The sequence below is a fragment of the Catharus ustulatus genome, chromosome 29, assembly GCF_009819885.2.
Source record: "Catharus ustulatus isolate bCatUst1 chromosome 29, bCatUst1.pri.v2, whole genome shotgun sequence".
NCBI lineage: Eukaryota > Metazoa > Chordata > Aves > Passeriformes > Turdidae > Catharus > Catharus ustulatus.
Window position 1 is genome coordinate 1322355 of NC_046249.1, and position 22886 is coordinate 1345240.

The 22886-nt window shown below is 54.4% G+C and overlaps 1 protein-coding gene across 3 annotated transcripts; it reads right to left on the reverse strand.

Annotated features, from left to right (window-relative positions):
• Positions 1-4518: 4518 nt before the first annotated feature.
• Positions 4519-22670, reverse strand: NRTN (neurturin). Of its 3 annotated transcripts, none has more exons than XM_033082537.1 (3): positions 22588-22670; positions 7794-8067; positions 4519-6147 (listed from the first exon to the last, which is right to left on the reverse strand). In XM_033082537.1, the coding sequence occupies exons 2-3, from the start codon at positions 8038-8040 to the stop codon at positions 5693-5695; spliced, it is 702 nt and encodes a 233-aa protein (XP_032938428.1). In that variant the 5' UTR covers positions 8041-8067; positions 22588-22670; the 3' UTR covers positions 4519-5692. The 3 variants fall into 3 exon arrangements, with proteins under 3 accessions (XP_032938428.1, XP_032938430.1, XP_032938429.1); XM_033082539.1 differs by having other exon boundaries at positions 7794-7976; positions 22588-22636; XM_033082538.1 differs by lacking the exon at positions 22588-22670 and adding an exon at positions 15560-15638.
• Between the last annotated feature and the right edge of the window lie 216 nt (positions 22671-22886).

Genomic DNA, 22886 nt, shown 5'->3' on the forward strand with positions numbered 1-22886 from the left:
CTCTGGGTGGCACGAGGGGGGAATATAAACAGACCTTTTTTTCCATTCCCAAAAAAATCCTATAAACCTTTTATCCTTTTTTTTTCTTTCCTTCTTTCCCCTCTTCTCCCTCCCATTGTTCTCCATTTTCTGGTGCCAGGTTTGAAACTATTTGGTTGTGAAAATCAAAATAAATTCTGTTTTTTCTGGACAGACTGGACTGGGACTGGAGATGTTGAAAGACAGAGATTATTCCTTTTCCTTTTTCTCTTTCCCTTTCCCTTTTCCTTTTTCTCTTTCCCTTTCCCTTTTTTTCATTCCCATTCCCATTCCCATTCCCATTCCCATTCCCTGATTTCCCCAGAATTTTCACATTTTTGAGCCACCCCAGAATGGCCAAAGCTGATTATTTCTGCTCTTTATCCCCCCCCAAAAAACCCAAATCCCTTTTTCCTTGGCCCCATCACTCAAAAGGAAAAATCCACAAAATCCTTTTTTTGTTTTCATTCCCACTTTTCCACGAGGATGGAACAGATCACACCCAACTTCAGATTTGTTTAAAAAACAAAAATATCCAACAGCATTTTATTTCATTGCATTTTATTCCCCCCACCCCCTGAAGGTCCAGGATAAATGGTACAAATGTAATAAATGTAAACTGCACTTGGCACTTGGGGTCAATAAATAAAAATAAAAAAGGGAGCGAGCGCGGGGGGAGGCGGCGGCGGGGTCTGAATAAATAACATAAGTTACTTCCAATAAATAGAAAATCCAAAATACAGATGCACTGCATCCACTTCTGCACCGGGCACGGCCCCGGCGAGCCCAGGGAGGGAAAATCTGGATGGAGCAGGAATCCCTCTCCCCTTTTTTATTTTCTTTTCCCTTTTTTATTTTCTTTCCCCTTTTTTTATTTTCTTTCCCCTTTTAAAATTTCCTTTTCCCCTTTTTTATTTCCTTTTCCCCTTTTTTATTTCCTTTCCCCCCTTTTTTCTTTCCTTTTTCCCCCTTTTCTTTTCATTTTCCCCCTTTTCCCCCCTTTTTCTTTTCCTTTCCTCTTTTTTTTCTTCCCCCCCTTTTTTTCCTTTCCCCCTTTTTCTTTTCCTTCCCCCCACTTTTTTTCCCCTTTCCCTCCCTTTTTTCCTTTCCCCTCTTTTATTTTCCCTTTTCTTCCCTTTTTCCTTTTTCTCCTATATTTTCCCCCTTTTTTCTTTTTTCCCTGCCCCTTCTCCCCGCCTTTCCCTTTTATTTCCTTTTTTCTAATTTCATTTTTCCCCCTTTTTTCTTGTTCTCCCTTTTTCTTATTCCCCCTTTTTACTCTTCCCCCTTTCTTCTTCCCCCTTCTTTTCTTTTTATTTCCTTTATTCCCTTTATCATTTTTCCATTTTACCCCTTTCCTTTTTTCCTTTCCCTTTTTACCTGCTCTTCTCTCCCCCATTTCCACCTTTTCATTTTAATTCCATTTTTCCCTTCCCCCCTTTTTTCTCCTTTATCTTCCCCCCAATTTTTTCTTTTTCCTCCCCTCACTTTTTCCTTTTTTTTCCTTTTTTCTTTTCCTTTTTTTTTTCCTCCCACTTTCCCTCCTTTTATATTTTATTTCCTTTTCCCTTTCCCCCTTTTCTCCCCCTCCTTTTGGGCCTCCCCACTCTTTGTTCATCCCAGAAGGAAAACACGTGGCAGCCCCGTTCCCAATTCCCAGCTCTGAGCCCCACCAAAACCTCATTTATCTTCAGAAATTGGGAAAATCCGTTCTGCCCAGCAGGATCCTGGAGCTGCTTCACCCCAGAAATTCTCTCTGAGAGGGAAAACGACGACGTTGGACCCAAATCCCCCCAAAACTGGGAGTGAGATTTGGGGGATTTTGGGGATTTTTTCCCAAATTCTGATGGAAAACCTGCTGGAAATCCCAAATCTCAGCAGGGCAGGGCTGGGACGGAACAATCCTGGGATTTTTGTGCTGTCACAACCACCAGGATTATTTCAAACATCATTTTCAAACCCTCCTCTCCTGGGAGGAGCTGCAGCCCCAAACCCAACCCCAAAATCCCCTCAACAGCTGCTGCACACTGGTTATTATTAATTATTATAATTATTATTAATAATATTAATATTAACCAGCATGGGATGCTGAGGAAGGAGCCAGATGAGATTGTGCTGTGGCTTTGAGGAGGGAATTTTCCACTTTTCTTTTTTTTTTTTTTTTGCATTGTAGACATTCTTCCGGACAGCTCCAGCTCCTATTACAACAGAGGGGGCTGGAGAAATGGAAAACATCAGGGAAAAAAACCTCAGCCCTGCTATTGGAACCACATTTCCAAGGCTGGGTGGCAGCAGGATGGCACAAGAGGAGCTCCATGAGGAGGAGGAGGAGTCCTGGAAAAATCCTGGAAGCAGAATCCATCCTGGATGGATGGATCCTGTTTGTTTTTTTTTTTTTTTGTGGCTGCAATTCCCAGCTGTTCCCAAAAAAAAAAAAAAATAAAAACCCAGCAGGAGCAGATGGGGAACATCCCCTCCACACGGGCTGCAGCTCCACTGCCAGCAGGGGGAAATTTGAATTTTAAAAAAAAAGAGCACAAAATGATGGATTGGAGTTATTCCTGCTGGGTTTAACACACCATTGTAGATTTTAATCCTGGTTTTTGGGGGCTCCAAGGTGGGTTTGCACTGAGAATGGGGGGGAAATGTCCCAGCCCTGTCCCAGTCCTGCTGCTCCCTAAATCCCTGGATTCTGCCAAAAATCCCATCCCAAAGCAGGGTGCAAACACTCCAAGCTGTCCTGGTGAGCAGAGGCAGCTCCTGCTCCAAATTCCTGCTCTGCTTCCACAGCACCTTCCCTGCCTTCCCTAATTCCTTTTTTCTTTTTTTTTAACTGCAACAAAACTAATTTTAGTTTTATAGCAGCGAGACCTGGAAAGCACCCAAGCCCTTGAGAGGACAGTTATTATTATTATTATTATTATCATTATTATTATTAGATTTGGGTGCTTTTTTTTTAATTTCAACTCAAGTGAGCGGCTTATCCAGCGAGCTCCCACCGCCCATCTGCCATTCCCATCCTCCAGATTATTATTTTGGGTCTCTTTTCCCATTTCCAACCAAAACCAAGGCTTGGGGAAGCTGCACCTGCAGAGTTTCTCCCCTCCCATCTCATTTCCTGGGTGCAGTTTCACACCCCACACCCTGGCTGGCTCCTGCCTATCCCAAAATCTGGGGAAAAATTGATGTTGGAGAGTGCAGGCTGCCTTCCAGCCCTGCTGAGGGATGGTGTTTATATTCCTCCACTACACCCTGGCTCCGCTCAGCCAAGAGCTGCGTTTGGATAAAAAAGAAAAGAAAAAAAATAAAATAATAATAATAAAAAAATCCGCACCAGCCTGGCTCTGTTGGGGATGTGGCTGCTCCAGCATTGCTGTCCCCAAATCCTGCTCCCCCAAATCCTGGCATCACCACAGCCCTCCTCCTCCTCCTCGGGATGAAGGCACGAGGGATTTTTTTCCCCTTTTCACTGAGGAGAGGAGCCAGCCCACGCGGGGGTGGCACACGGAGCGTTTCCCCTCCCGTTGCTTAATGCCCAGGACATGACACCAATATTCTCCTTCTGTTTATGATTTGCTTTTTCTGGGAAGGGAGCCAAGGGGAGAAAACCCATCAATCCCAGGCAACGAGGCGAGCCTGCCCGGGGAACGTGAAACGTGCGGGCTCATTTATTTCCCCGCAGAGTAAACAGCAGTGACACCGCTGTAAATGCGAGCAGAGCCAAGCCCCGAGCTCAGCCCCCGCTCCCGCAGCATCCCAGCCCTGAGCAGGGCACGGGGGATTCTCCTGGAGGGAAGAATTTTGGGGAGCCGCCAAACCAGGGATGCTCCTGCCCGCGCCACCGAGCGCTGCAGCTCTGCTGGTGGCCCTGGGGAGGTTGTGTCACCTCGCTGGTGGTGGCCCAGCTGCCCCGTGGCAGGGGCGCGGGAGGTTAATCCAGTTATTCAGATTATCCCGAGTTTTAAGAAGAAAAGCCCCGGGGCTGCGGGAATGAGACGGTGGCAAAAGGAGAGGGAGTCAGAGCCAGGCACAAACTGCTCTGGGGGTGTTTGTGTCCCCAAATTCCCGGTCTGGGGTGGTTGGACCTCCCCCAGCAGCTCAGGGGGGGGTCATAAAACCCCAAAGCTACGGGGAGAAGGACTCAGCTCTCACCCTGGGGCAGCACAGGGCACCAAAAACACACCCTGAATGTGTAATGCACCCCAAAACACACCTGGAGTGTGCAGCACACACCCTGAATGTGCAGGACACCCCAAAACACACATGGAGTGTTCAGGACACCCCAAAACACACCCTGAGTGTGCAGGAGACACCAAAACACATCCTGAGAGTGCAGCACACCCCAAAACAAACCTGGAGTGTGCAGGACACACCAAAACACACCCTGAATGTGCAGGAGACCCCAGAATACACCCTGAGTGTGCAGGACACCCCAAAAAACACCCCAGGTGTGCAGAAGACCCCAAAACACAGCACAGATGTCCAGCACACCCCAAAACACACCCCAGGTGTGCGGGACACCCCAAAACACATCTCGAGTGTCCAGCACATCCCAAAACACACCTCAAGTGTGCAGCACACCCAAGAAAAAACCCTGAGGTGTCCAGCAAACCCTAAAACAAACCTTAGGTGTGCAGCACACCCCAAAAAACACCACAAGTGTGCAGGACACCTCAGAACACTCCCTGAGTGTGCAGGACACCCCAAAACACACCCAAGGTGTGCAGTAGACCCCAAAACATGGCTGAGGTGTGCAGGACATACCAAAACACACCGTGAGTGTACAGCACATCCCAAAACACATCCCAGGTTTACAGGAGACCCCAAAACACACCTCAGGTGTGTGGGACACCCCAAAACACACCGTAGGTGTGCAGGACACCCCAAAACATGCCTGAGGTGTGCAGGACACACCAAAACACACCCCAGGTGTGCAGGAGAACCCAAAACACACTCCAGGTGCGCAGCACACCCCAAAACATGCCCCAGGTGTGTGGGACACCCCAAAACACACCTCAGGTGTGCAGCACACCCAAAAAAAAACCCCCTGAGGTGTCCAGCAAACCCTAAAACAAACCTCAGGTGTGTAGGACATCCCAAAACACACCCGAGGTGTGCAGGACACCCCAAAACATAGCACAGATGTCCAGCACACCCCAAAACACACCTCAGGTGTGCAGGAGACCCCGAAACAAGCCCCAGGTGTGTGGGACACCCCAAAATACACCCTGAATGTGCTGGACACCCCAAAACACACCCAGGTGTGCAGGAGACCCCAAAACACACCTCAGGTGTGCAGCACACCCCGTCCAGCACCAGCACTGCTCACAACACCCCCTGTGTGTGCCACACCCTGTGCCACACCCCTGTGCCACACCCCTGTGCCACACCCGACACAGAACCCCCAGCACAGGCAGGTCCCACCCCCTGTGCGGGTTAGGCAGCCCGTGACACGTGTGACACATGTGACACCGGTGACACAAGCGACACACGGCGCACGCGGAGCCCCCGCCGTGCCCTGCGCGCCTTCACTCCCGCCGTCCCCTCAGCAGCAACCGCCAGGGAGGGGACAACAGCTCGGAGCAGCCAGCGTGGCACCGGCCACACCTCTGGTCCTGTGGGGACGGCCACCCCGCGGGCCACCAGCGCCTCGGTCCCTCCTCCTCCGTCCCCGTCACACGCAGCCGCACTCCTTGGCCGACAGCTCGTTGACGGTGTAGTAGCGGTTGTAGGCGTCCAGGAAGGACACGTCGTCGTCGTAGGAGAGCGGCCTGCAGCACGGCCTGGCCCTGATCTTCTCCTTCCGGATCTTTCTGCGGCTCCTCATGCTCTTGAGGGACAGGTCGTAGCTGCGCACGGCGGCCTCGCAGGTGCCGCTGCAGTAGCGGAACAGGACGGTCTCGTCGGACTCGTAGCCCAGGCCCAGCTCGCTGACGCTGACCTCGAGCTGGCGCAGCTCGCAGGGTTTGTGGCGGGCGCGGGCGCGTTTGCTGCGGCCGCCGGCGCCCGCGCGGGGGAACAGCGGCAGCTCGCGCCCGCCCGAGTTCATGGCCTGGCGGTAACGCTCCACCAGCGCCGACAGCAGCTGCCGCAGCTCGCCCTCCGTGTAGCTCTCCAGCAAGGCGGTGTCTGCAAGAGGAGGGGAGGGGGTTAAGGGTGGGATGGGGTTAGGGGGGTTGAATGGGGTGGGTGAGGTGATTGGGGTGCTCCGGGGTGGAGGTGGCTTGGGGTGGGTGGGATCACCCAGTTTGGAGATTCAATGGATTGGGAACGTCCTCCAGGACGGAGATTCATTGGGTGGGATCTCCCAGTCTGGAGATTCCCTGGAGTGGGTGAACATCCTCCAGGATGGAGATTCACTGGATTGGGGAATGTCCCCTAGAATAGAGATTCCCTGGGATGGGATCCCCCAGTTTGGAGATTCACTGGATTGGGGAATGTCTTCCAGGATGGAGATTCCCTGGGTGGGATCCCCTAGTTTGGAGATTCACTGGATTGGGGAATGTCTTCCAGGATGGAGATTTCCTGGGTGGGATCCCCTAGTTTGGAGATTCAATGGATTGGGGAATGTCTTCCAGGATGGAGATTTCCTGGGTGGGATTCCCTAGTCTGGAGATTCAATGGATTGGGGAATGTCCTCCAGGATGGAGATTCCCTGGGATGGGATCCCTCAGGATAGAGATTCTCTGGATTGGGGAATGTCCCCCAGTTTGGAGATTCCCTGGAGTGGGTAAACGTCCCTCAGGATGGAGATTCCCTGGGTGGGATCCCCCAGTTTGGAGATTCCCTGGATTGGGGAACATCCTCCAGGATGGAGATTCCCTGGGGTGGGGAACGTCCCTCAGGATAGAGATTCCTTGGATTGGGGAACATCCTCAGGATGGAGATTCCCTGGGTGGGATCCCCACGATGGAGATTCCCTGGATTGTGTGAACATCCACCTGCATGGAGGTCACCTGAGAAGGGAGCTCCTCCATGGCTGAGGATCTCAGGACCCTCCAGGATGGAGCTGCCCTAAGGTGGACGGATGATCCCGGGGATGGAAATTCCCTGAGGTGGGAGGACATCCCCCCAGAATGAAAATTCCCTGGGGTGGGGGGTGAACATCCCTTAGGACGGAGATGGGGCCGGTGGATTTGGGGAGAAGCAGCAATAAATTCCATAATTTATGTTTCATAATTTGTGTCTCATAATTTCTGTTTTTTCACTGTTTCAGGGCTGCCCCTGAGACCCTGGGACCAGCATCCACCACACAAACTGTGCCAGTCCCTGCTGGCAACACCCCCATCCTTTAGTCCCAAAATCCAGAGTTATTCCAAGCTCAGCTCCGCAGGAGGCACAGGAAAGACAGAGGAAAGCGTGGTTTGACAGCTTGTCACGGATTTCCAAATTTCCACCCAAAAAAAGCAGTTCCTCTGGTTTGGAATCAAAACAAACACGTGGGGATTTCCAGCCCTCAGGGAGCACCGAGGGGCGAGCGGGGGGAGCTGCTGCCGTGCCCTCAGCTCCCGTTTGACATTTTCCATTTGTGAAAAAATAGCAGGGAACTAAAAAAAAAAAAAATTACCAAAAAAGAACTGTTTGAAGGGGAAAAAAAAAACAGCTTTGCATTAAATGAGTTGTTTGAATTTCTGCTGTGCTCACACCAAAGTTTGGAGCCTGGTGCCTCCTGCTTGCTCAGAATTTTTTTGTTTGAACCCTCCTGGAGGGGATGTTTGGGGATTTGGGGGATTTGTGGGGTCGGAGGGGACGATGCTGGAGGAACAGGAGCTTACACTGGGCCAGCAGGGAGCCGTGGCGTTGCAGGGCCCGGGGGGATCTCCGCGGAGCCGCCGGCAGCCAGGAGGAGGAGGAGGAGGAGGAAGAAGAGGAGGAGGAGGAGGAGGAATCCCGTGAGGAAGACGGCGAGGAAGGCAAGGGGCTGAATTCCCGGCTTCCGCTGAACATGTCTCTACAAACTAAAATGGATAACATGGAACTGAGGAGCATCGATGCAATGGCTGCAAACTTCCATACCTTCATCTTAGAGCAAGTCAGAACATTGAAACTCTGCAAAACAGGCAAAACAAAAATCCTTAATGCGTGCCCCGAACCCCCAGAACCCCCAAAAACCCAGAACCCCCAAAAATCCAGAACCCCAGAACCTCAGAATGCCCAGAACCCCAAACCCCAAAACCCCTTCCCTCCCTCCCATGGGATCCCCTGGCTCCAGCTCCTCCCCTCCCAACACCAGCACGGTGTGAGAGGGGAAACTGAGGCACGAGGGACAGCCCAGGGACGGGCTGGAGTGGGACAGGGCCATGGGCAAGGTGTGCAGGGCTGGTGGTGGCCACAAGGGGGAGGTGGCAGCGATGGCAGCAAGGTGGCACCAACAGGGACAAGGTGACACCAACAGGGACAAGGTGGCAGCAGTGGGGATGAGGTGGCAGCAGTGGGGATGAGGTGACACCACTGGGAGTGAGGTGACACCAACGTGGATGAGGTGACATCAGTGGGGATGAGGTGGCAGCGATGGCAGCAAGGTGACACCAGCAGGGACAAGGTGGCACCAATGGGGATGAAGTGACACCAATGAGGATGAGGTGACACCACTGGGGGTGAGGTGACACCACAGGAGATGAGGTAGCACCAATAGGGACAAGGTGGCAGCAGTGGCGGTGAGGTGACACCAACGTGGATGAGGTGACACCAATGGGGACAAGGTGACACCAGTGGAAACAAGGTGACACCACTGGGGGTGAGGTGGCACCAGTGGGGACTAGGTGACACCACTGAGGGTGAGGTGGCACCAGTGGGGACTAGGTGACACCAACTGGGACAAGGTGGCACCAATTGGGACAAGGTGGCACCAATGGGAATGTAGTGGCACCAGCGGGGATGAGGTGACACCAATGAGGAAAAGGTGACAACAATGGGGACAAGGTGACACCGGTGGGGACAAGGTGACACTGGTGGGGACAAGGTGGCACCAGTGGGAATGTAGTGGCACCAGTGGGGACGAGGTGACACCAACAGGAATGAGGTGACACCAGTGGGGACAAGGTGACACCAATGAGGATGAGGTGACAGGAGTAGGAAGAAGGCGACACCAATGGGGACAACGTGACACCGGTGAGGACAAGGTGACACCGGTGGGGACAAGCTGGTGGCCTCATGCCACCCCTTCCCCACAAACACAGCTGCCCTGGCATTGCCACCTCCCTCCCTGCATCCGGATTTATTGGCAGCAGCTGAGGACGGGGACAGGGAATTCCTGACTGGGAGGGGACACTGGGATGGAATTCCTGACTGGGAGGGGACACTGGGATGGAATTCCTGACTGGAGGGGAACACTGGGATGGAATTCCTGACTGGGGGGACACTGGGAGAGGGAATTACTGACTGGGGGGGATATTGGGATGGAATTCCTGGATTGGGGGGACACTGGGATGGAATTCCTGGCTGGGAGGGGACACTGGGATGGAATTCCTGGATTGGGGGGACATTGGGATGGAATTCCTGGCTGGAGGGGACACTGGGATGGAATTCCTGACTGAGAGGGGACACTGGGATGGAATTCCTGACTGGGGGGGGACACTGGGATGGAATTCCTGACTGGGGGGGACATTGGGATGGAATTCCTGACTGTGGGGGACATTGGGATGGAATTCCTGGCTGTGGGGGACATTGGGATGGAATTCCTGACTGGGAAGGACATTGGGATGGAATTCCTGACTGGAGGGAGGGGAGGTCCTGGAATGAATTCCCAGAGCAGCTCTGGCTGCCCCTGGATCTCTGGAATTATCCAAGGTTGGACAGGGCTTGGAGCACCCTGGGAGAGTTGAAGGCGTCCCTGCCCACAGCAGGGGATATTTCAGTCCCCATTCTGGAATTCCATGATAATCAGGGGCCTTCAGCTCAGATTTCACCCTGGGATGAGGGCAGGAGCAGGGAACAGGCACTGAAAATCCCCTGGCATCCCCACAAGGCAGCAGGACCAAGAAAATCCCAATTTTTTCCCAGACAAAATGAAAGATTTGTGAAAAACCAGCATCCCCAGGAGAGGGTTTGGGAGTGGAGGAACACTTTGTTCTGCTCTCCAGGAGGACAAACAGCTTTTAGCAGCTGATGTTGGGAATTTTGGGAGACGAATTCCGCGGCGAACGATGAGAAACCACCCAAAGCTCTGAGCTGAACCTGCAGCACCCAGGGGGGCTCAGCCCTGGGGCTGGAGCAGAGCTCTGCCACTCGATCCCAGCACCTGAGAAAGGGGTTCTGGCTTCTTCCAGACCCATAAAATTTTAGGAGAGCGGTTCCAGCCTCGCTGCACGTCCCATAAAAAAACCTCCCATTCCGGCAGCCAGAAATCCTGGCCCCCACCCACTCGCCTGTGACCTTTCAAAAAGCTCAAATCCCAGCTCCAAAGTGCAAAACAATAACAACAAAGTTATTCCAGGCCCTGCTGTTGGTTTCTTTTGCTCAAAAAAAAAAAGCCCCAGAGCAGCCCTGTCCAACCTGGCCTTGGACACTTCCAGGGATGTCGGCGTTTCCATTTGTTTTTCCTGATAAATCAAAATCCAACCACTCCATCCCTGCAGATGTTTTTTTTTGTCCACAAAAATCGAAGCACTTTGGGGTTCTCTGATGTCCCTCAGCTCTCACTCTTGCTTTTCAACCCCACTCCCAATTTTTCCAGCAGACTCTTGGTATTTATTTCTGATATCCACCAACTCCTTAAAGCTCCCGGAGTCATGAGATGAGGCAGAAAAATAAATTTATTATTTTTTTCCCTTCAATCCTCCTCGCTGAAAGAGTCGAAAGAAGGAGATGCCAAACCTTTTCAGTGCTGATGCTTCAAAGCAGAGGACCCAAAAGACATTATATTCTAAGTGTGCCATAAATTTTCCGTCGATTCATGTTTCCGGGCATTGATTCATTATTTTCCAGAGCCCAGCCTCAAGAATGGATGAAGCCACGGTGTGGCCGAAGGATTTTTGGCAACACAAAGCACTTGGAAAGAAGGGGGAGGACATCAGAGAGAGCTTCCACCTGCCACACACTGTTTATTTGAGTGCCTTACATGGGAGCCAAGCTGCTTTGAAATCCCGGCTCCCCGTGACTCATCCCGCAGGAATTAAACAATTTTCCAGCTCCAAGGCTGCTCCTCCAGCAGCAGCTCGGGCTCAGCGCCTGTTGCTGCTCACAGGATGTCCTGGAGAGGATGGGGGTGGTGGAGAGAGGTTGCTCCTAAAACTGCCTCAGATCTTCCCCAAAATTCTCTCAGTGCGTAAGAAAAACTCGCAGGTTTTCCCCTAAAATTTCTGCGGACTGCTCTCAAAACTTCTTCAGATTTTCCTCAAAACTCTTTCAGATTTTCCACAAAAATTCTCCAGATTTTCCCAAAAGATTCTCTAGATTTTCCCCAAAACCTCCTCAGATTTTCCTCAAAACTCCTTCATATTTTCCCCAAAACTCCTTCGGATTTTCCTCAAAACTTCTTCAGATTTTCCTCAAAACTTCTTCAGATTTTCCTCAAAACTTCTTCAGATTTTCCCCAAAACTCCCTCAGATTTTCCCCCAAAATTTCCTCAGCCTGTTCTCAAAACTCCTTCAGGTTTTCCTCAAAACTCCTTCAGATTTTCCTCAAAACTCCTTCAGATTCCAAAAATTCTCCAGATTTCCCCCAAAACTTCTTCAGACTGTCCCCAAAACTCCTTCAGGTTTTTCCCCGAAACCTTCTCAGACTGTCCTCAAAAGTCTTTCAGATTTCCCCCTAACACTTCCTCAGGTTTTCCCCAAAATTTCTTCAGATTTTCCCCAAAACTTCAGCCCTTCCCAAAATCACCTCAGACCTTCCCCAAAATAATTCCCTGGGGTCTGAACCCTCCCAGGAAGCCTCGTTGTGTCCTGCACTGGTGGCCTGGATCAAACTGGTCTCAAAATGCCAAAATTGGCCCCAAAATGGGGAGCGTTGAAAGGTTAAAAAAAAAAAATAAATTAAAAAAAATTTTAAAAAAAATCCCCAACCCCTGATCTGGGTGGAGCTGTCGGATTTTCCTCTTTTTACACAGAAATGTCCCAAATGTCCCTGTCCCCATGTCCCCAGCCTCAGCCCTGGGATGGAGCCCCTGATCCTCAGGAAAGGTTTGGGGGGATCCTGGGTGAGGGGGGACCCCGGAGGGGGAACAGAGCTGGGCTTGGATCCAGGGGATGGGGAGAGGGAAATGGGGAGAGGGAAATGGGGAGAGGAAAATGGGGAGAGGGAGATGGGAGAGAGGGAAATGGGGAGAGGGAGATAGGGGAGATGGGATGAGGGAGATGGGGAGAGGGAAATGGGATGGGAGAGATGGGGAGAGAAATGGGGAGGGGAAATGGGGGAGATGGGATGGGGGAGAGGGAAATGGGAGAGAGGGAGATGGGGAGAGGGAAATGGGGGAGAGGGAAATGGGGGAGAGGGAAATGGGGGAGAGGGAGATGGGGAGAGGGAAATGGGGTGGGGGAGATGGAGGAGGGGGAAATGGGGGAGAGGGAAATGGGGGAGAGAGAGATGGGGGAGAGGGAGATGGGGAAATGGGATGGGGAGAGGGAAATGTGGAGAGGGAGATGGGGGAGAGGGAAATGGGGGAAATGGGATGGAGGAGAGGAAACTGGGATGGGGGAGAGGAAGATGGGATGGGGACAGGGAGACAGGATGGATGGGGACAGGGACGCAGCTCCAGCTCTCCCGGCGCCCCGGGGCTGAAGGAGCCGAGTTCTCGTTCCCACGCTGCCACGACATTTACGCTCGGGCTGAATTACGGCGGGTTTGGTTTACATCTCTCCAAACAGCTGGAGAGCAAAAAAGAAAAAAAAAAAACCCACCCCAACCCCCTCAACACGGTGGAAATAATAAAGAAACGTAAAAAACCGCCTCCCCCAGCGAGCCCGGGGATGTGGATGGGCCAAGGGGAGATGCTGGGGGTGGCGGGGAAGGAAACTCGGGGAATTCCCATCCAACATCCAAATTCCCTCCATCCCATGGAATCACGGAATCCCGGACTGGTTTGGGTGGCAGGGACACCTCCCACACCTTCCACCATCCCAGCCCTGCCCAACTCCGCTGAAATTTCCCCTAATTTTGGATTGGCAGAGCCGAACCAGCTCTGAGCGCTGAGGCACCGGGACAAGGCAGGAATTTGGGGACACTGACCCATCCACATCCACATCCTGGGCTCTGAGGGGCATCACCTTAGGGAACGAGCGGGGACAGAACCCCCAGAGCCCCCCAGGAAGGTCAGAGGAGATTCCCTATCCCACATTTCCCATATTCCAAACCCCACAGTGCCGAATACAACAAATCCAGCCAGAGACGGCTCGGGAGCTCCTCAGGATGGAAAGGAGCACGGGGGATGAAAATCCCAATTTGTGCCAGAGCCAAGGGACGCTTTGAGCCATCCCTGCATGGCACGGGGAGCATCCAAACCCCCGGGAGGGAAATCAGGCACCAGAGCAGCTCCGCGACCCTCCTGTCCCTCCCCATCCCCAGCAGCTCCACCCAGACGCGTTTTGGGGCTGGATTTCCTCCTGTCCCCGTGTCCCCGGAGGGACAAATCCATGCCCTGGGGAGCTCCAGAGGAATCTTTGATTCCCTCCCCGGAGGTCTCGCCTGGGTTTTCATGTCATTAATTAACGGGAGGGATCCCGCTGGATGCGGGGATTTCCGCCGCTTCCCCTTGCTGGGACCAGTTCAGTCCCAGTTCAGCCCCAGTTCAGTCCCAGTTCAGCCCCTCAAGGACAGATAATGATGCCGTTTGCCCTCCAGCCGCGGCTCCCCTGGGTTTTCCCCCATCCCTGGCGCTCGCCGGGACACGCCGGAGGTTGGGAATGCAGCTGCAATATAAATCAGCAGGAAATAAAAGCGGGGTTTGATGCAGCGCCCTGCGGTGTCACCGGCTCGGGGACACCCGGGGGTGTCTGTGCAGAGCTTGGGGACACCCGGGGGTGGCTGTGCAGAGCTTGGGGACACCTGGCCCAGAGCTGCACCCCCGACCCCGCCAGATCTGAAAAACAAAAACAAAAACCTGCACCTTCCAGGGGTAAAGATTCCCTTTCCAGATAAAAACTGGGGGTAAAGATTCCTTTTCCAGATAAAAAACAGGCAAAACATTTCCAAGCCGTTGTGGGGTGGGCATGGCTGGTGTGGTCTGAGCTTGTGGCGCCAGTTTGTGATCCCAGTTTGAGGTCCCAGTTTACACTCCCAGTTTGTACTCCCAGTTTGTGATCCCAGTTTGTGATCCCAGTTTATGGTCCCAGTTTGTGATCCCAGTTTGTGATCTCAGTTTGAGATCCCAGTTTGTGGTCCCAGTTTGAGGTCCCAGTTGTGATCCCAGTTTATGATCCCAGTTTGTGATCCCAGTTTGTGATCCCAGTTTGAGATCCCAGTTTGTGATCCCAGTTTGTGATCCCAGTTTGTGATCCCAGTTTGTGATCCCAGTTGTGATCCCAGTTTGCAGTACCAGTTTGTGATCCCAGTTGTGATCCCAGTTTATGATCCCAGTTTGTGATCCCAGTTTGTGATACCAGTTTATGATCCCAGTTTGTGATCCCAGTTTGTGATCCCAGTTTGAGATCCCAGTTTATGATCCCAGTTTGTGATCCCAGTTTGTGATCCCAGTTTATGATCCCAGTTTGAGATCCCAGTTTGTGATCCCAGTTGGTGATCCCAGTTTATGATCCCAGTTTGAGATCCCAGTTTGTGATCCCAGTTGGTGATCCCAGTTTGTGATACCAGTTTACAATCCCAGTTTAATGATCCCGATTTGAGGTCCCAGTTTTCAGTCCCAGTTTGCAGTCCCAGTTTGTGGTCCCAGTTTGTGGTCCCAGTTTGAGGTCCCAGTTTACGATCCCTGTTTATAATCTCAGTTTGCAATCCCAGTTTACGATCCCAGTTTGCACTCCCAGTTTAATGATCCCAGTTTACGATCCCAGTTTGCAGTCTCAGTTTGCACTCCCAGTTTGTGATCCCAGTTCATCCCAGTTTGCAGTCCCAGTTTATGATCCCAGATTGCACTCCCAGTTTATCCCAGTTTGCACTCCCAGTTTATCCCAGTTTGCAGTCCCAGTTTGTCCCAGTTTGCACTCCCAGTTTATCTCAGTTTGCACTCCCAGTTTATCCCAGTTTGCAGTCCCAGTTTGCACTCCCAGTTTATCCCAGTTTGCAGTCCCAGTTTATCCCAGTTTGCAGTCCCAGTTTGCAGTCCCAGTTTATCCCAGTTTGCAGTCCCAGTTTATCCCAGTTTGCAGTCCCAGTTTGCACTCCCAGTTTATCCCAGTTTGCAGTCCCAGTTTATCCCAGTTTGCACTCCCAGTTCATCCCAGTTTGCAGTCCCAGTTTGCATTCCCAGTCTATCCCAGTTTGCAGTCCCAGCCCACTGTCCCCACTGACCCGGGCAAGCCGTGACAGCCCCGCCAAGGTCAGCAGGGCTGCAGAACCCAAACCCCTCCCTAAGCCGATTCCGTCAGCCCCGAGCAGCAGCGAGAGCCGCCCTTCACGGGAAGAGGTGACTAATTAGAGATTAATTACCGGGAAAATCTCCCAGGGTATTGGCCAGGGCCGCAGCGGGAGCGCAGCGCGGCTCAGGTGAGAAAATCCCAAAACGGGGAGGGAGGTGGGGATGTCTGCAGGAAAACTCCTTGCAGATGGATCACAGAGAAAATCAAATTATATCGCTGGAAATCCCACCAAACTGTGTAGATGGATCACAGAGAAAATCAAATTATATATTGGAAATCCCACCAAACTCTGCAGACAGATTGCAGAGAAAATCGAATTAAATCGCTGGAAATCCCACCCAACTCTGCAGACAGATCACAGAGAAAATCGAATTAAATCGCTAGAAACCCCACCAAACTCTGTAGATGGATCACAGAGAAAATCAAATTATATATTGGAAATCCCACCAAACTTTGCAGACAGATCACAGAGAAAATCGAATTATATATTGGAAATCCCACCAAACTCTGCAGACAGATCGCAGAGAAAATCAAATTATATATTGGAAATCCCACCAAACTCTGCAGGCAGATTGCAGAGAAAATTGAATTATATATTGGAAATCCCACCAAACTCTGCAGGCAGATCGCAGAGAAAATCGAATCATATCACTGGAAATCCCACCCAACTCTGCAGACGGATTGCAGAGAAAATCAAATTATCTATTGGAAATCCCACCAAACTCTGCAAATGGATCACAGAGAAAATCAAATTATATATTGGAAATCCCACCAAACTCTGCAGACAGATCACAGAGAAAATCAAATTATATATTGGAAATCCCACCAAACCCAGGATGGTTTCTGTGGCCACGGAGGAAATCAGGGATGACAGCAGCCCAGGACCCCCCACCCAGGGCTGGGCACCTTTGGGTGTTGCTGTGCCAACCCCCTGCAGCTTTTCCAGCCCAAATTTTCCCTCTCGTGCCAAAACCTGGACTCTGAATGTCAATTATTTTTGGATCCGGAGCGACGTTCCCGCCCCCCCGGAATTAATAAACCTCCCTATGCCAAAAAGGGGCGGTTTGTCAGAGGAAACTAATTACTGTGGCTTGTTTGAACAATCCCAGTGCCTCGGGAAAGAGGGTTAAAAGCTTAAATTTTGGCAGCCAGACGGAGCCCAGGCCCCAGATGTGCTTTGCTCTGGGCCCGTTTCGACACCGCTGGTATCTGAGAGCTGCGCTGGGGGCAAAATCTTCTTTTTGCCAAGAAAGGAAAAGCCCTCGGTGGGATCAAGGAGGGAGAAAAACGCCAGAGGCAGGAGGGTTACCACCAGCAGCTCAGCTTGGCCACTTTCCCCTCCCCTGTTTTGTGGGGTTTCCTCCGCTGTGGATTCCCCAAATCCCTCGGGGGGGTCACTGTGCCTCAGTTTCCCCCTTGGAAAAACACCTTGGAGGACTCTGGGTATTCATTCCTGATTTTCCCAGGGTTCCAACTCTGCCTTTTTCTGTCTCAGGTGTGTTAAAATCTCTGCTGTTGCTGTCCCGGGCGGAATTCCTGCCCTGCTCGCTCTGCAGCAGCTCTGAGTGCTTCAATGTGTTGGCTGGAGTCGGACAGTAAATCCTAACGGGATCCCAGCCCGCGCTCCGGCCAAAACCCACCGCCAGGGTTTAGTGCAAATTGGATTTGCAAACCTCGCTGCGGTCTCGGTGCCCTCAGCAAAGCGCCCTAATCCCCGGCGGGCGCCGGGACGAGCCGGCTCCTCCTTCTGTGCGGCCGGGAACGCGGGATCGGCGGGGAGGAGAGAGGGGAAGGACCGAGGGATTCCCAGCTCGGCATCGGGATCGGGATCGGGATCGGGATCGGGATCGGGATTGGGATCGGGATCGGGATTGGGATCGGGATCGGGATTGGGATCGGGATCGGGATCGCCGGTGCTGCCTGCTCGGGATGCTGCTGAGGGATGTGGGGATGCTCATCCTGAAGGGATGTGGGGGATTCTCACCCCACAGGGATTTGGAGGATGCTCACCCCACAGGGATTCAGGCAATGCTCATCCCACAGGGATGCAGGGGATGCTCACCCCATAAGGATGCTCACCCCACAGGGATGCAGACAATGCTCACCCCACAGGGATGTGGGGGATGCTCATCCTGAAGGGATGTGGGGGATGCTCATCCCACAGGGATTCAGGCAATGCTCACCCCATAAGGATGCTCACCCCACAGGGATGGGGGGGATGCTCACCCCACAGGGATATGAGGGATGCTCACTCCCCAGGGATGTGAGGGATGCTCACCCCACAGGGATGTTCACCCCATAAGGATGTTCACCCCACAGGGATATGAGGGATGCTCACCCTACAGGGATATGAAGGATTCTCACCCCACAGGGATTCAGGCAATGCTCACCCCACAGGGATGCTCACCCCACAGGGATATGAAGGATTCTCACCCTACAGGGATGCAGGGATGCTCACCCCACAGGGATTTAGGGGATGCTCACCCCACAGGGATTCAGGCAATGCTCACCCCATAAGGATGTTCACTCTATAGGGATGTAGGGGATGCTCACCCCACAGGGATGTGAGGGATGCTCACCCCACAGGGATGTTCACCCCATAAGGATGCTCACCCCACAGGGATATGAGGGATGCTCACCCTACAGGGATATGAAGGATTCTCACCCCACAGGGATTCAGGCAATGCTCACCCCACAGGGATGCTCACCCCACAGGGATATGAAGGATTCTCACCCTACAGGGATGCAGGGATGCTCACCCCACAGGGATTTAGGGGATGCTCACCCCACAGGGATTCAGGCAATGCTCACCCCACAGGGATGCTCATTCCACAGGGATGCAGGGGATGCTCACCCCATAAGGATGCTCACCCTATAGGGATGCTCACTCTATAGGGATGCAGGCAATGCTCACCCCACAGGGATTCCCACCCCACAGGGATGCAGGGATGCTCACCCCACAGGGATGCTCACCCTATAGGGATTCTCACCCTACAAGGATGAGGCTCCCCCATCCCACCGTTCCTCCCTGGCTCGCCCCATCCACCCTGGATCTTGCAGGAATGCTGGCTCAGGGCAGGATCTGCTTCCCCAGGGATGAGAATGGGAATTACTCAGGTGGGAGCTGAAGGGGTTTAGCCAGAGGGGTTTCAGAAGTGGGAGAAGTTTGGGAGAAATGAGGCTGGAGGGGCTCCAAGGGGCAGCCGGCCCTGTGCTGGTGGTCAGGGATGGAAAAAAACAGCTGGGGCTGCTCCTGGATCCCTGGAAGTGTCCAAGGCCAGGCTGGACAGGGCTTGGAGCAGCCTGGGACAGTGAGAGGTGTCCCTGCTCAAGATCCTTTCCAACCCAAACCATTCCATGATTCCATGAGGGGGTCAGACGGGGGTCTCCTCTCCACGGAGATCCCCCCACAAGCGATGTTTTCCAGCTCCACATCCCACACTCAGAGGGGTCACACCACCCAAATCCTCCCTGGATCCTTCCAACCTCTCCTTTCCCCTCCCTGAATTTCTCCTGGGTACCAAACAGGATTTTTTTTCCCCCAGTTCAGGGTGATGCTGTCGGTGCCCAGTGTGGCTCAGCAGAGTTTTGCTCCTCCCCAGCGCTGGCACCGTCCCTCCCAGACGGTTCTGAGGAGCTGCTAAGCCTCAAAAATGTGTTTTTAATAAGCCAACACCACTTAATGAAGACAGCAGCTGCCCCATTAAATCAGAGGAGAGCTCTTCCTCCAGGGAGGATGGGATGGGTGTTCCTGCAGCGGTGAAGGTCCCAAAACCCAAGATTTGGGCTGGCTCTGGTGTCCCCCCTGTGCTGCACGAGAACACAGCGTTGGGAAGGCAGCAGAGAGGGAAAAACCCAGGAAAAACCAAAAAAAGCCACTCCAGCACCTTGCTGGGAGCATTCCCAGCTTGGGGAACACGAGCACTGGGAAGGACCCTGCAAGGATTCGGGATTTGGGATTTGGGTTTGCAGACCCTGCCCTGCCCTGTGTCACCGTGCCCTCGGCCACCAGATGCCATCAGCAAACCCCACAGCAGCAATAAACACACCCCGGGCTCCCAGGCAGCTCCTTCAGCCAAAACCAACATCATTAAAGGCAAAAAGGCCCCACGAGGACGGGGCTTGGTCAGTCCTGCATCGCTGCCGTCACCAGCAGGACCCAGACACGGCAATCACGGAGCAAAGTCGTTTTTCTCACTGGGAAGGACCAAGGTTGGATTTAAAACCACGTCTAAACCAGGCCAGGATTTAATTGAGGGATTCCCCAAAGCCTGGAGCCACAAAACTGAACCAGCTCCATCCTCAGAGCCTGGGAGAGCTCTAGGTTGGGATCCATCACCCTGCCCGAGCACCACAGGTCCTTGTGCTGTAAAATAAATGCTGCTGAAACACAGAAAAATCCTGCTTTGGATTATTGCAGCCTGGGAACGACTTTCCCTCCTGGGATTTCTCCTGTGACCCCTCAGCAGCCACCAGCCCTGCCCTCCAACACAGCTCAAAGGGAACCTTTGCAGCGGGAAAACAAATTAATTGTGGGTCCATCCAAATGAAAAGAGCCCAGAAAGGTGGTGCTGATGCGAGTGGCATCGCCTGCAGGGCGAGGAAACGCTTCTTGGAGGCAAAGAGATCGTTTCAATTTAGCTCCGGGGTGATGAGCTACAAAGTGAGCCCGTGTCGGGTTTCGGGAGGGAGAGGGATGGGGATGGAGCTGCTGGATGGGGATGGAGCTGCACGGTGGGGATGGAGCTGCTCCGTGGGGATGGAGCTGCTCGATGGGGATGGAGCTGCTCGTGGGGATGGAGCTGCACGGTGGGGATGGAGCTGCTCGTGGGGATGGAGCTGCACGGTGGGGATGGAGCTGCTCCGTGGGGATGGAGCTGCTCGATGGGGATGGAGCTGCTCCATGGGGATGGAGCTGCTCGGTGGGGATGGAGCTGCTGGATGGGGATGGAGCTGCTCCGTGGGGATGGAGCTGCTCGTGGGGATGGAGCTGCACGGTGGGGATGGAGCTGCTCGGTGGGGATGGAGCTGCTCGTGGCATTTCCCGTCCTCGCTCCGGTGCTCCCTCACACGGGAGCCGCGCTGCACCACGCCTGGCACGGCCAGCAGGGCGCTGCTCTTCCTTTCCTCCAAATTTCACAGGGAAAATCTACCCCAGATTGGTCAAATCCCAGAAAAAATCTGAGTTGGGTGCGATTTCTCCAGTCCAAGCCATTAATTTGGTGCTGGAGCCTTGAGCAGGGGGCTGGAACAGCCCAGGGAGGCTCTCCTGGGATGCCAAGTGGTACCAGTAAAAAAATCCACACCAGTAAAACCCACACCAGTCCTGTCCTAGCTCACTGATGGGAACTCACACCGGCCCCCTCCCCTCCCCTCAGCATCTCCCTGAGGCCGAGGCTCTGCCCTCAGCTGCTCCAGGGGCAGGGGGGACATCGGGAGGCAGCTGCCAGCTCTTTGTGCCCCCCAAACCCAGCCCTGTGAGGGCTCAGGATGGGGACAAGACAGAGCTCCCGATGCCACCCTCCCTGTGCTGCGCTGGGGACAACCAAGGTGACAACTGCTGTGTCTGGGGCTCATCAGAGGAACCCTGACCTCAAAAAGGGGACATTGCACATCCTGCACACCCCCAAAGGTGCAAATCAACCCCAAATCGCATCCTGGGGTCCCAGCAGGGAGGTGGCGATGTGATTCGTGGCGGTGCCATGGGAGGGCACCCAGTGCCACCACAGCCGGGCCCACCCCGCCTTTGGCACGGGTGTGTCCCCCCGGCTGTGCCACAGCAAACCCGAGCAGATCCTTTTATCTCCAGCCCAGCCACGAGGTCTGGAAGGTGCTGAAGAGCCCGGAGGAGCCCGGCCCGGTTGCCACATCCTTCTGTGAAGTCGCCGCAGCCTCGCACGGGCCGCTGGCAGAGCGGGAGGGCGAGCTCGGCATTCCCGGGATGTGCCACACCTCCGGGCAGCACCGAGCTGAGCCAGCCCTCCGACACCCAGCGCTGCTGGAAAACTCGGGATGTGGGAACAGAAAGTCCAATCCTTGCCCCCCAGCCCCGGAGCTGCCGGGATGGAGGCGCAGGACGAGCCCGGAGCCCGGCGGTGACACCGAGGGCACTGCCACAGCACGGAGTAAATCCGAGGTGCAGCCTCTGCAGCAGCCGCAGCGAGCAGATTTGGGTCGGAACCGAAGGGTAAAACGCAAACCCAAGCGCTCACATCTAAAATCTGGCACAGCGACGCCGTTTCCCTGCCGGGTTTCTCCGCCCTGTGCCAGGCAGAGGTTCGGCTGCTCCGGGATCACCCAGGAGCACGAGAGGATGAATTTGGGATCCAGTGGGATCCTGCCGTTCGATCCGGGATCTCAGCACGCCCCCAGGGCTCGCACTGGGATAAACCGTGCCCTTCACCCAGCGCTGACTGCGGATCGGCTCCTGGAGCGAGGATGGGATTTCAACCAGTGCTGGCTACAAGCTACCATATATGTGCAATAAAGACACCCGAGGTCTGCCTTGTTTTGTTAAAGCCTTCGCAGAGACCGCGGCCAGAGGGGCAAATTCCCTCCCTCGGGGATGGGGAGAAATTCATCCCCCAGCCCCGGCTGAGCTCTGGCCGTGGTCACCACTGCGGCGCGGCCGGAGCTGGGGGAAGGTGACGGGGCTGGAGATGCCGGCTGGAGATCCTTCCGTTCCTTAAACTAATATTTAGACAGGAGCCATCTCCTCCCTGCCGCGAGCCGGAGCCGTCCCGCGCCGTGTTTGTGTTCCTGCGTGGCGGGACGGGCTCCAAGAATGAAGCAAAGTCCTGCGGCGGCCGCACAGGCCCGGGGACGCTGCTGGGTCACCCCCGCTCCCCCCATCCCCGGGGCAGCCCAAAGGCTCCGGTTCTGCCCCGTTCGGCCGTGCCAGCATCGGACCCGCCGGGTGAGAGCGGCGGGGAATAAACAGCGGTGAAACCCCGGGGGTGAGAGCGGGCTCGGCGCGGTGCCCCGGGGGCTGAGAGGATTCACCGGGAGCCCCGGAGCTGCCCCCGGTGCTGCGGACTCCCGGGCCGGGCAGGTGCCCGGGGCTGGCACAGCCGAGCCGGGGTCTCCCGCGGCGCTTACCTGGACTCCGGGCCGGTGCCGGTGCCGGTGCGCGGGGCTCAGCGGCGGCTCCGTGCCGGGCCCGGGGCACGCGTGGGGCCGAGGGTCGCCATGGGCGAGCGGCGCGGGGCTGGCGCGGGGCTGGCTCGGCTGGAGCGTGGCGGGGGGGCTCGGCCACCGCCTCCTCCCGCTCCGGGGGGCGGGTTTGGAGCCGGCCGGTTCCCCCGCCCCGCCCGGTCCCGAGCCGGGCTGCGCTCCGGTACCGCTGTCGGTACCGCTGCCGGTGCCCGTCTCGCCCCGGTGCCTCCCGGTGGCGGTGC

What these genes read in the sequence shown, in the direction of transcription:
- NRTN (XM_033082537.1), bottom strand. Translation starts at nt 8,040, where the DNA reads ATGAAGGTATGGAAGTTTGCAGCCATTGCATCGATGCTCCTCAGTTCC. An exon ending in CGGCTCCCTGCTGGCCCAGT is followed by an intron (nt 6,148 to 7,793) that starts GTAAGCTCCTGT and finishes CTCCTCTTGCAG; the next exon opens with ACACCGCCTTGCTGGAGAGC.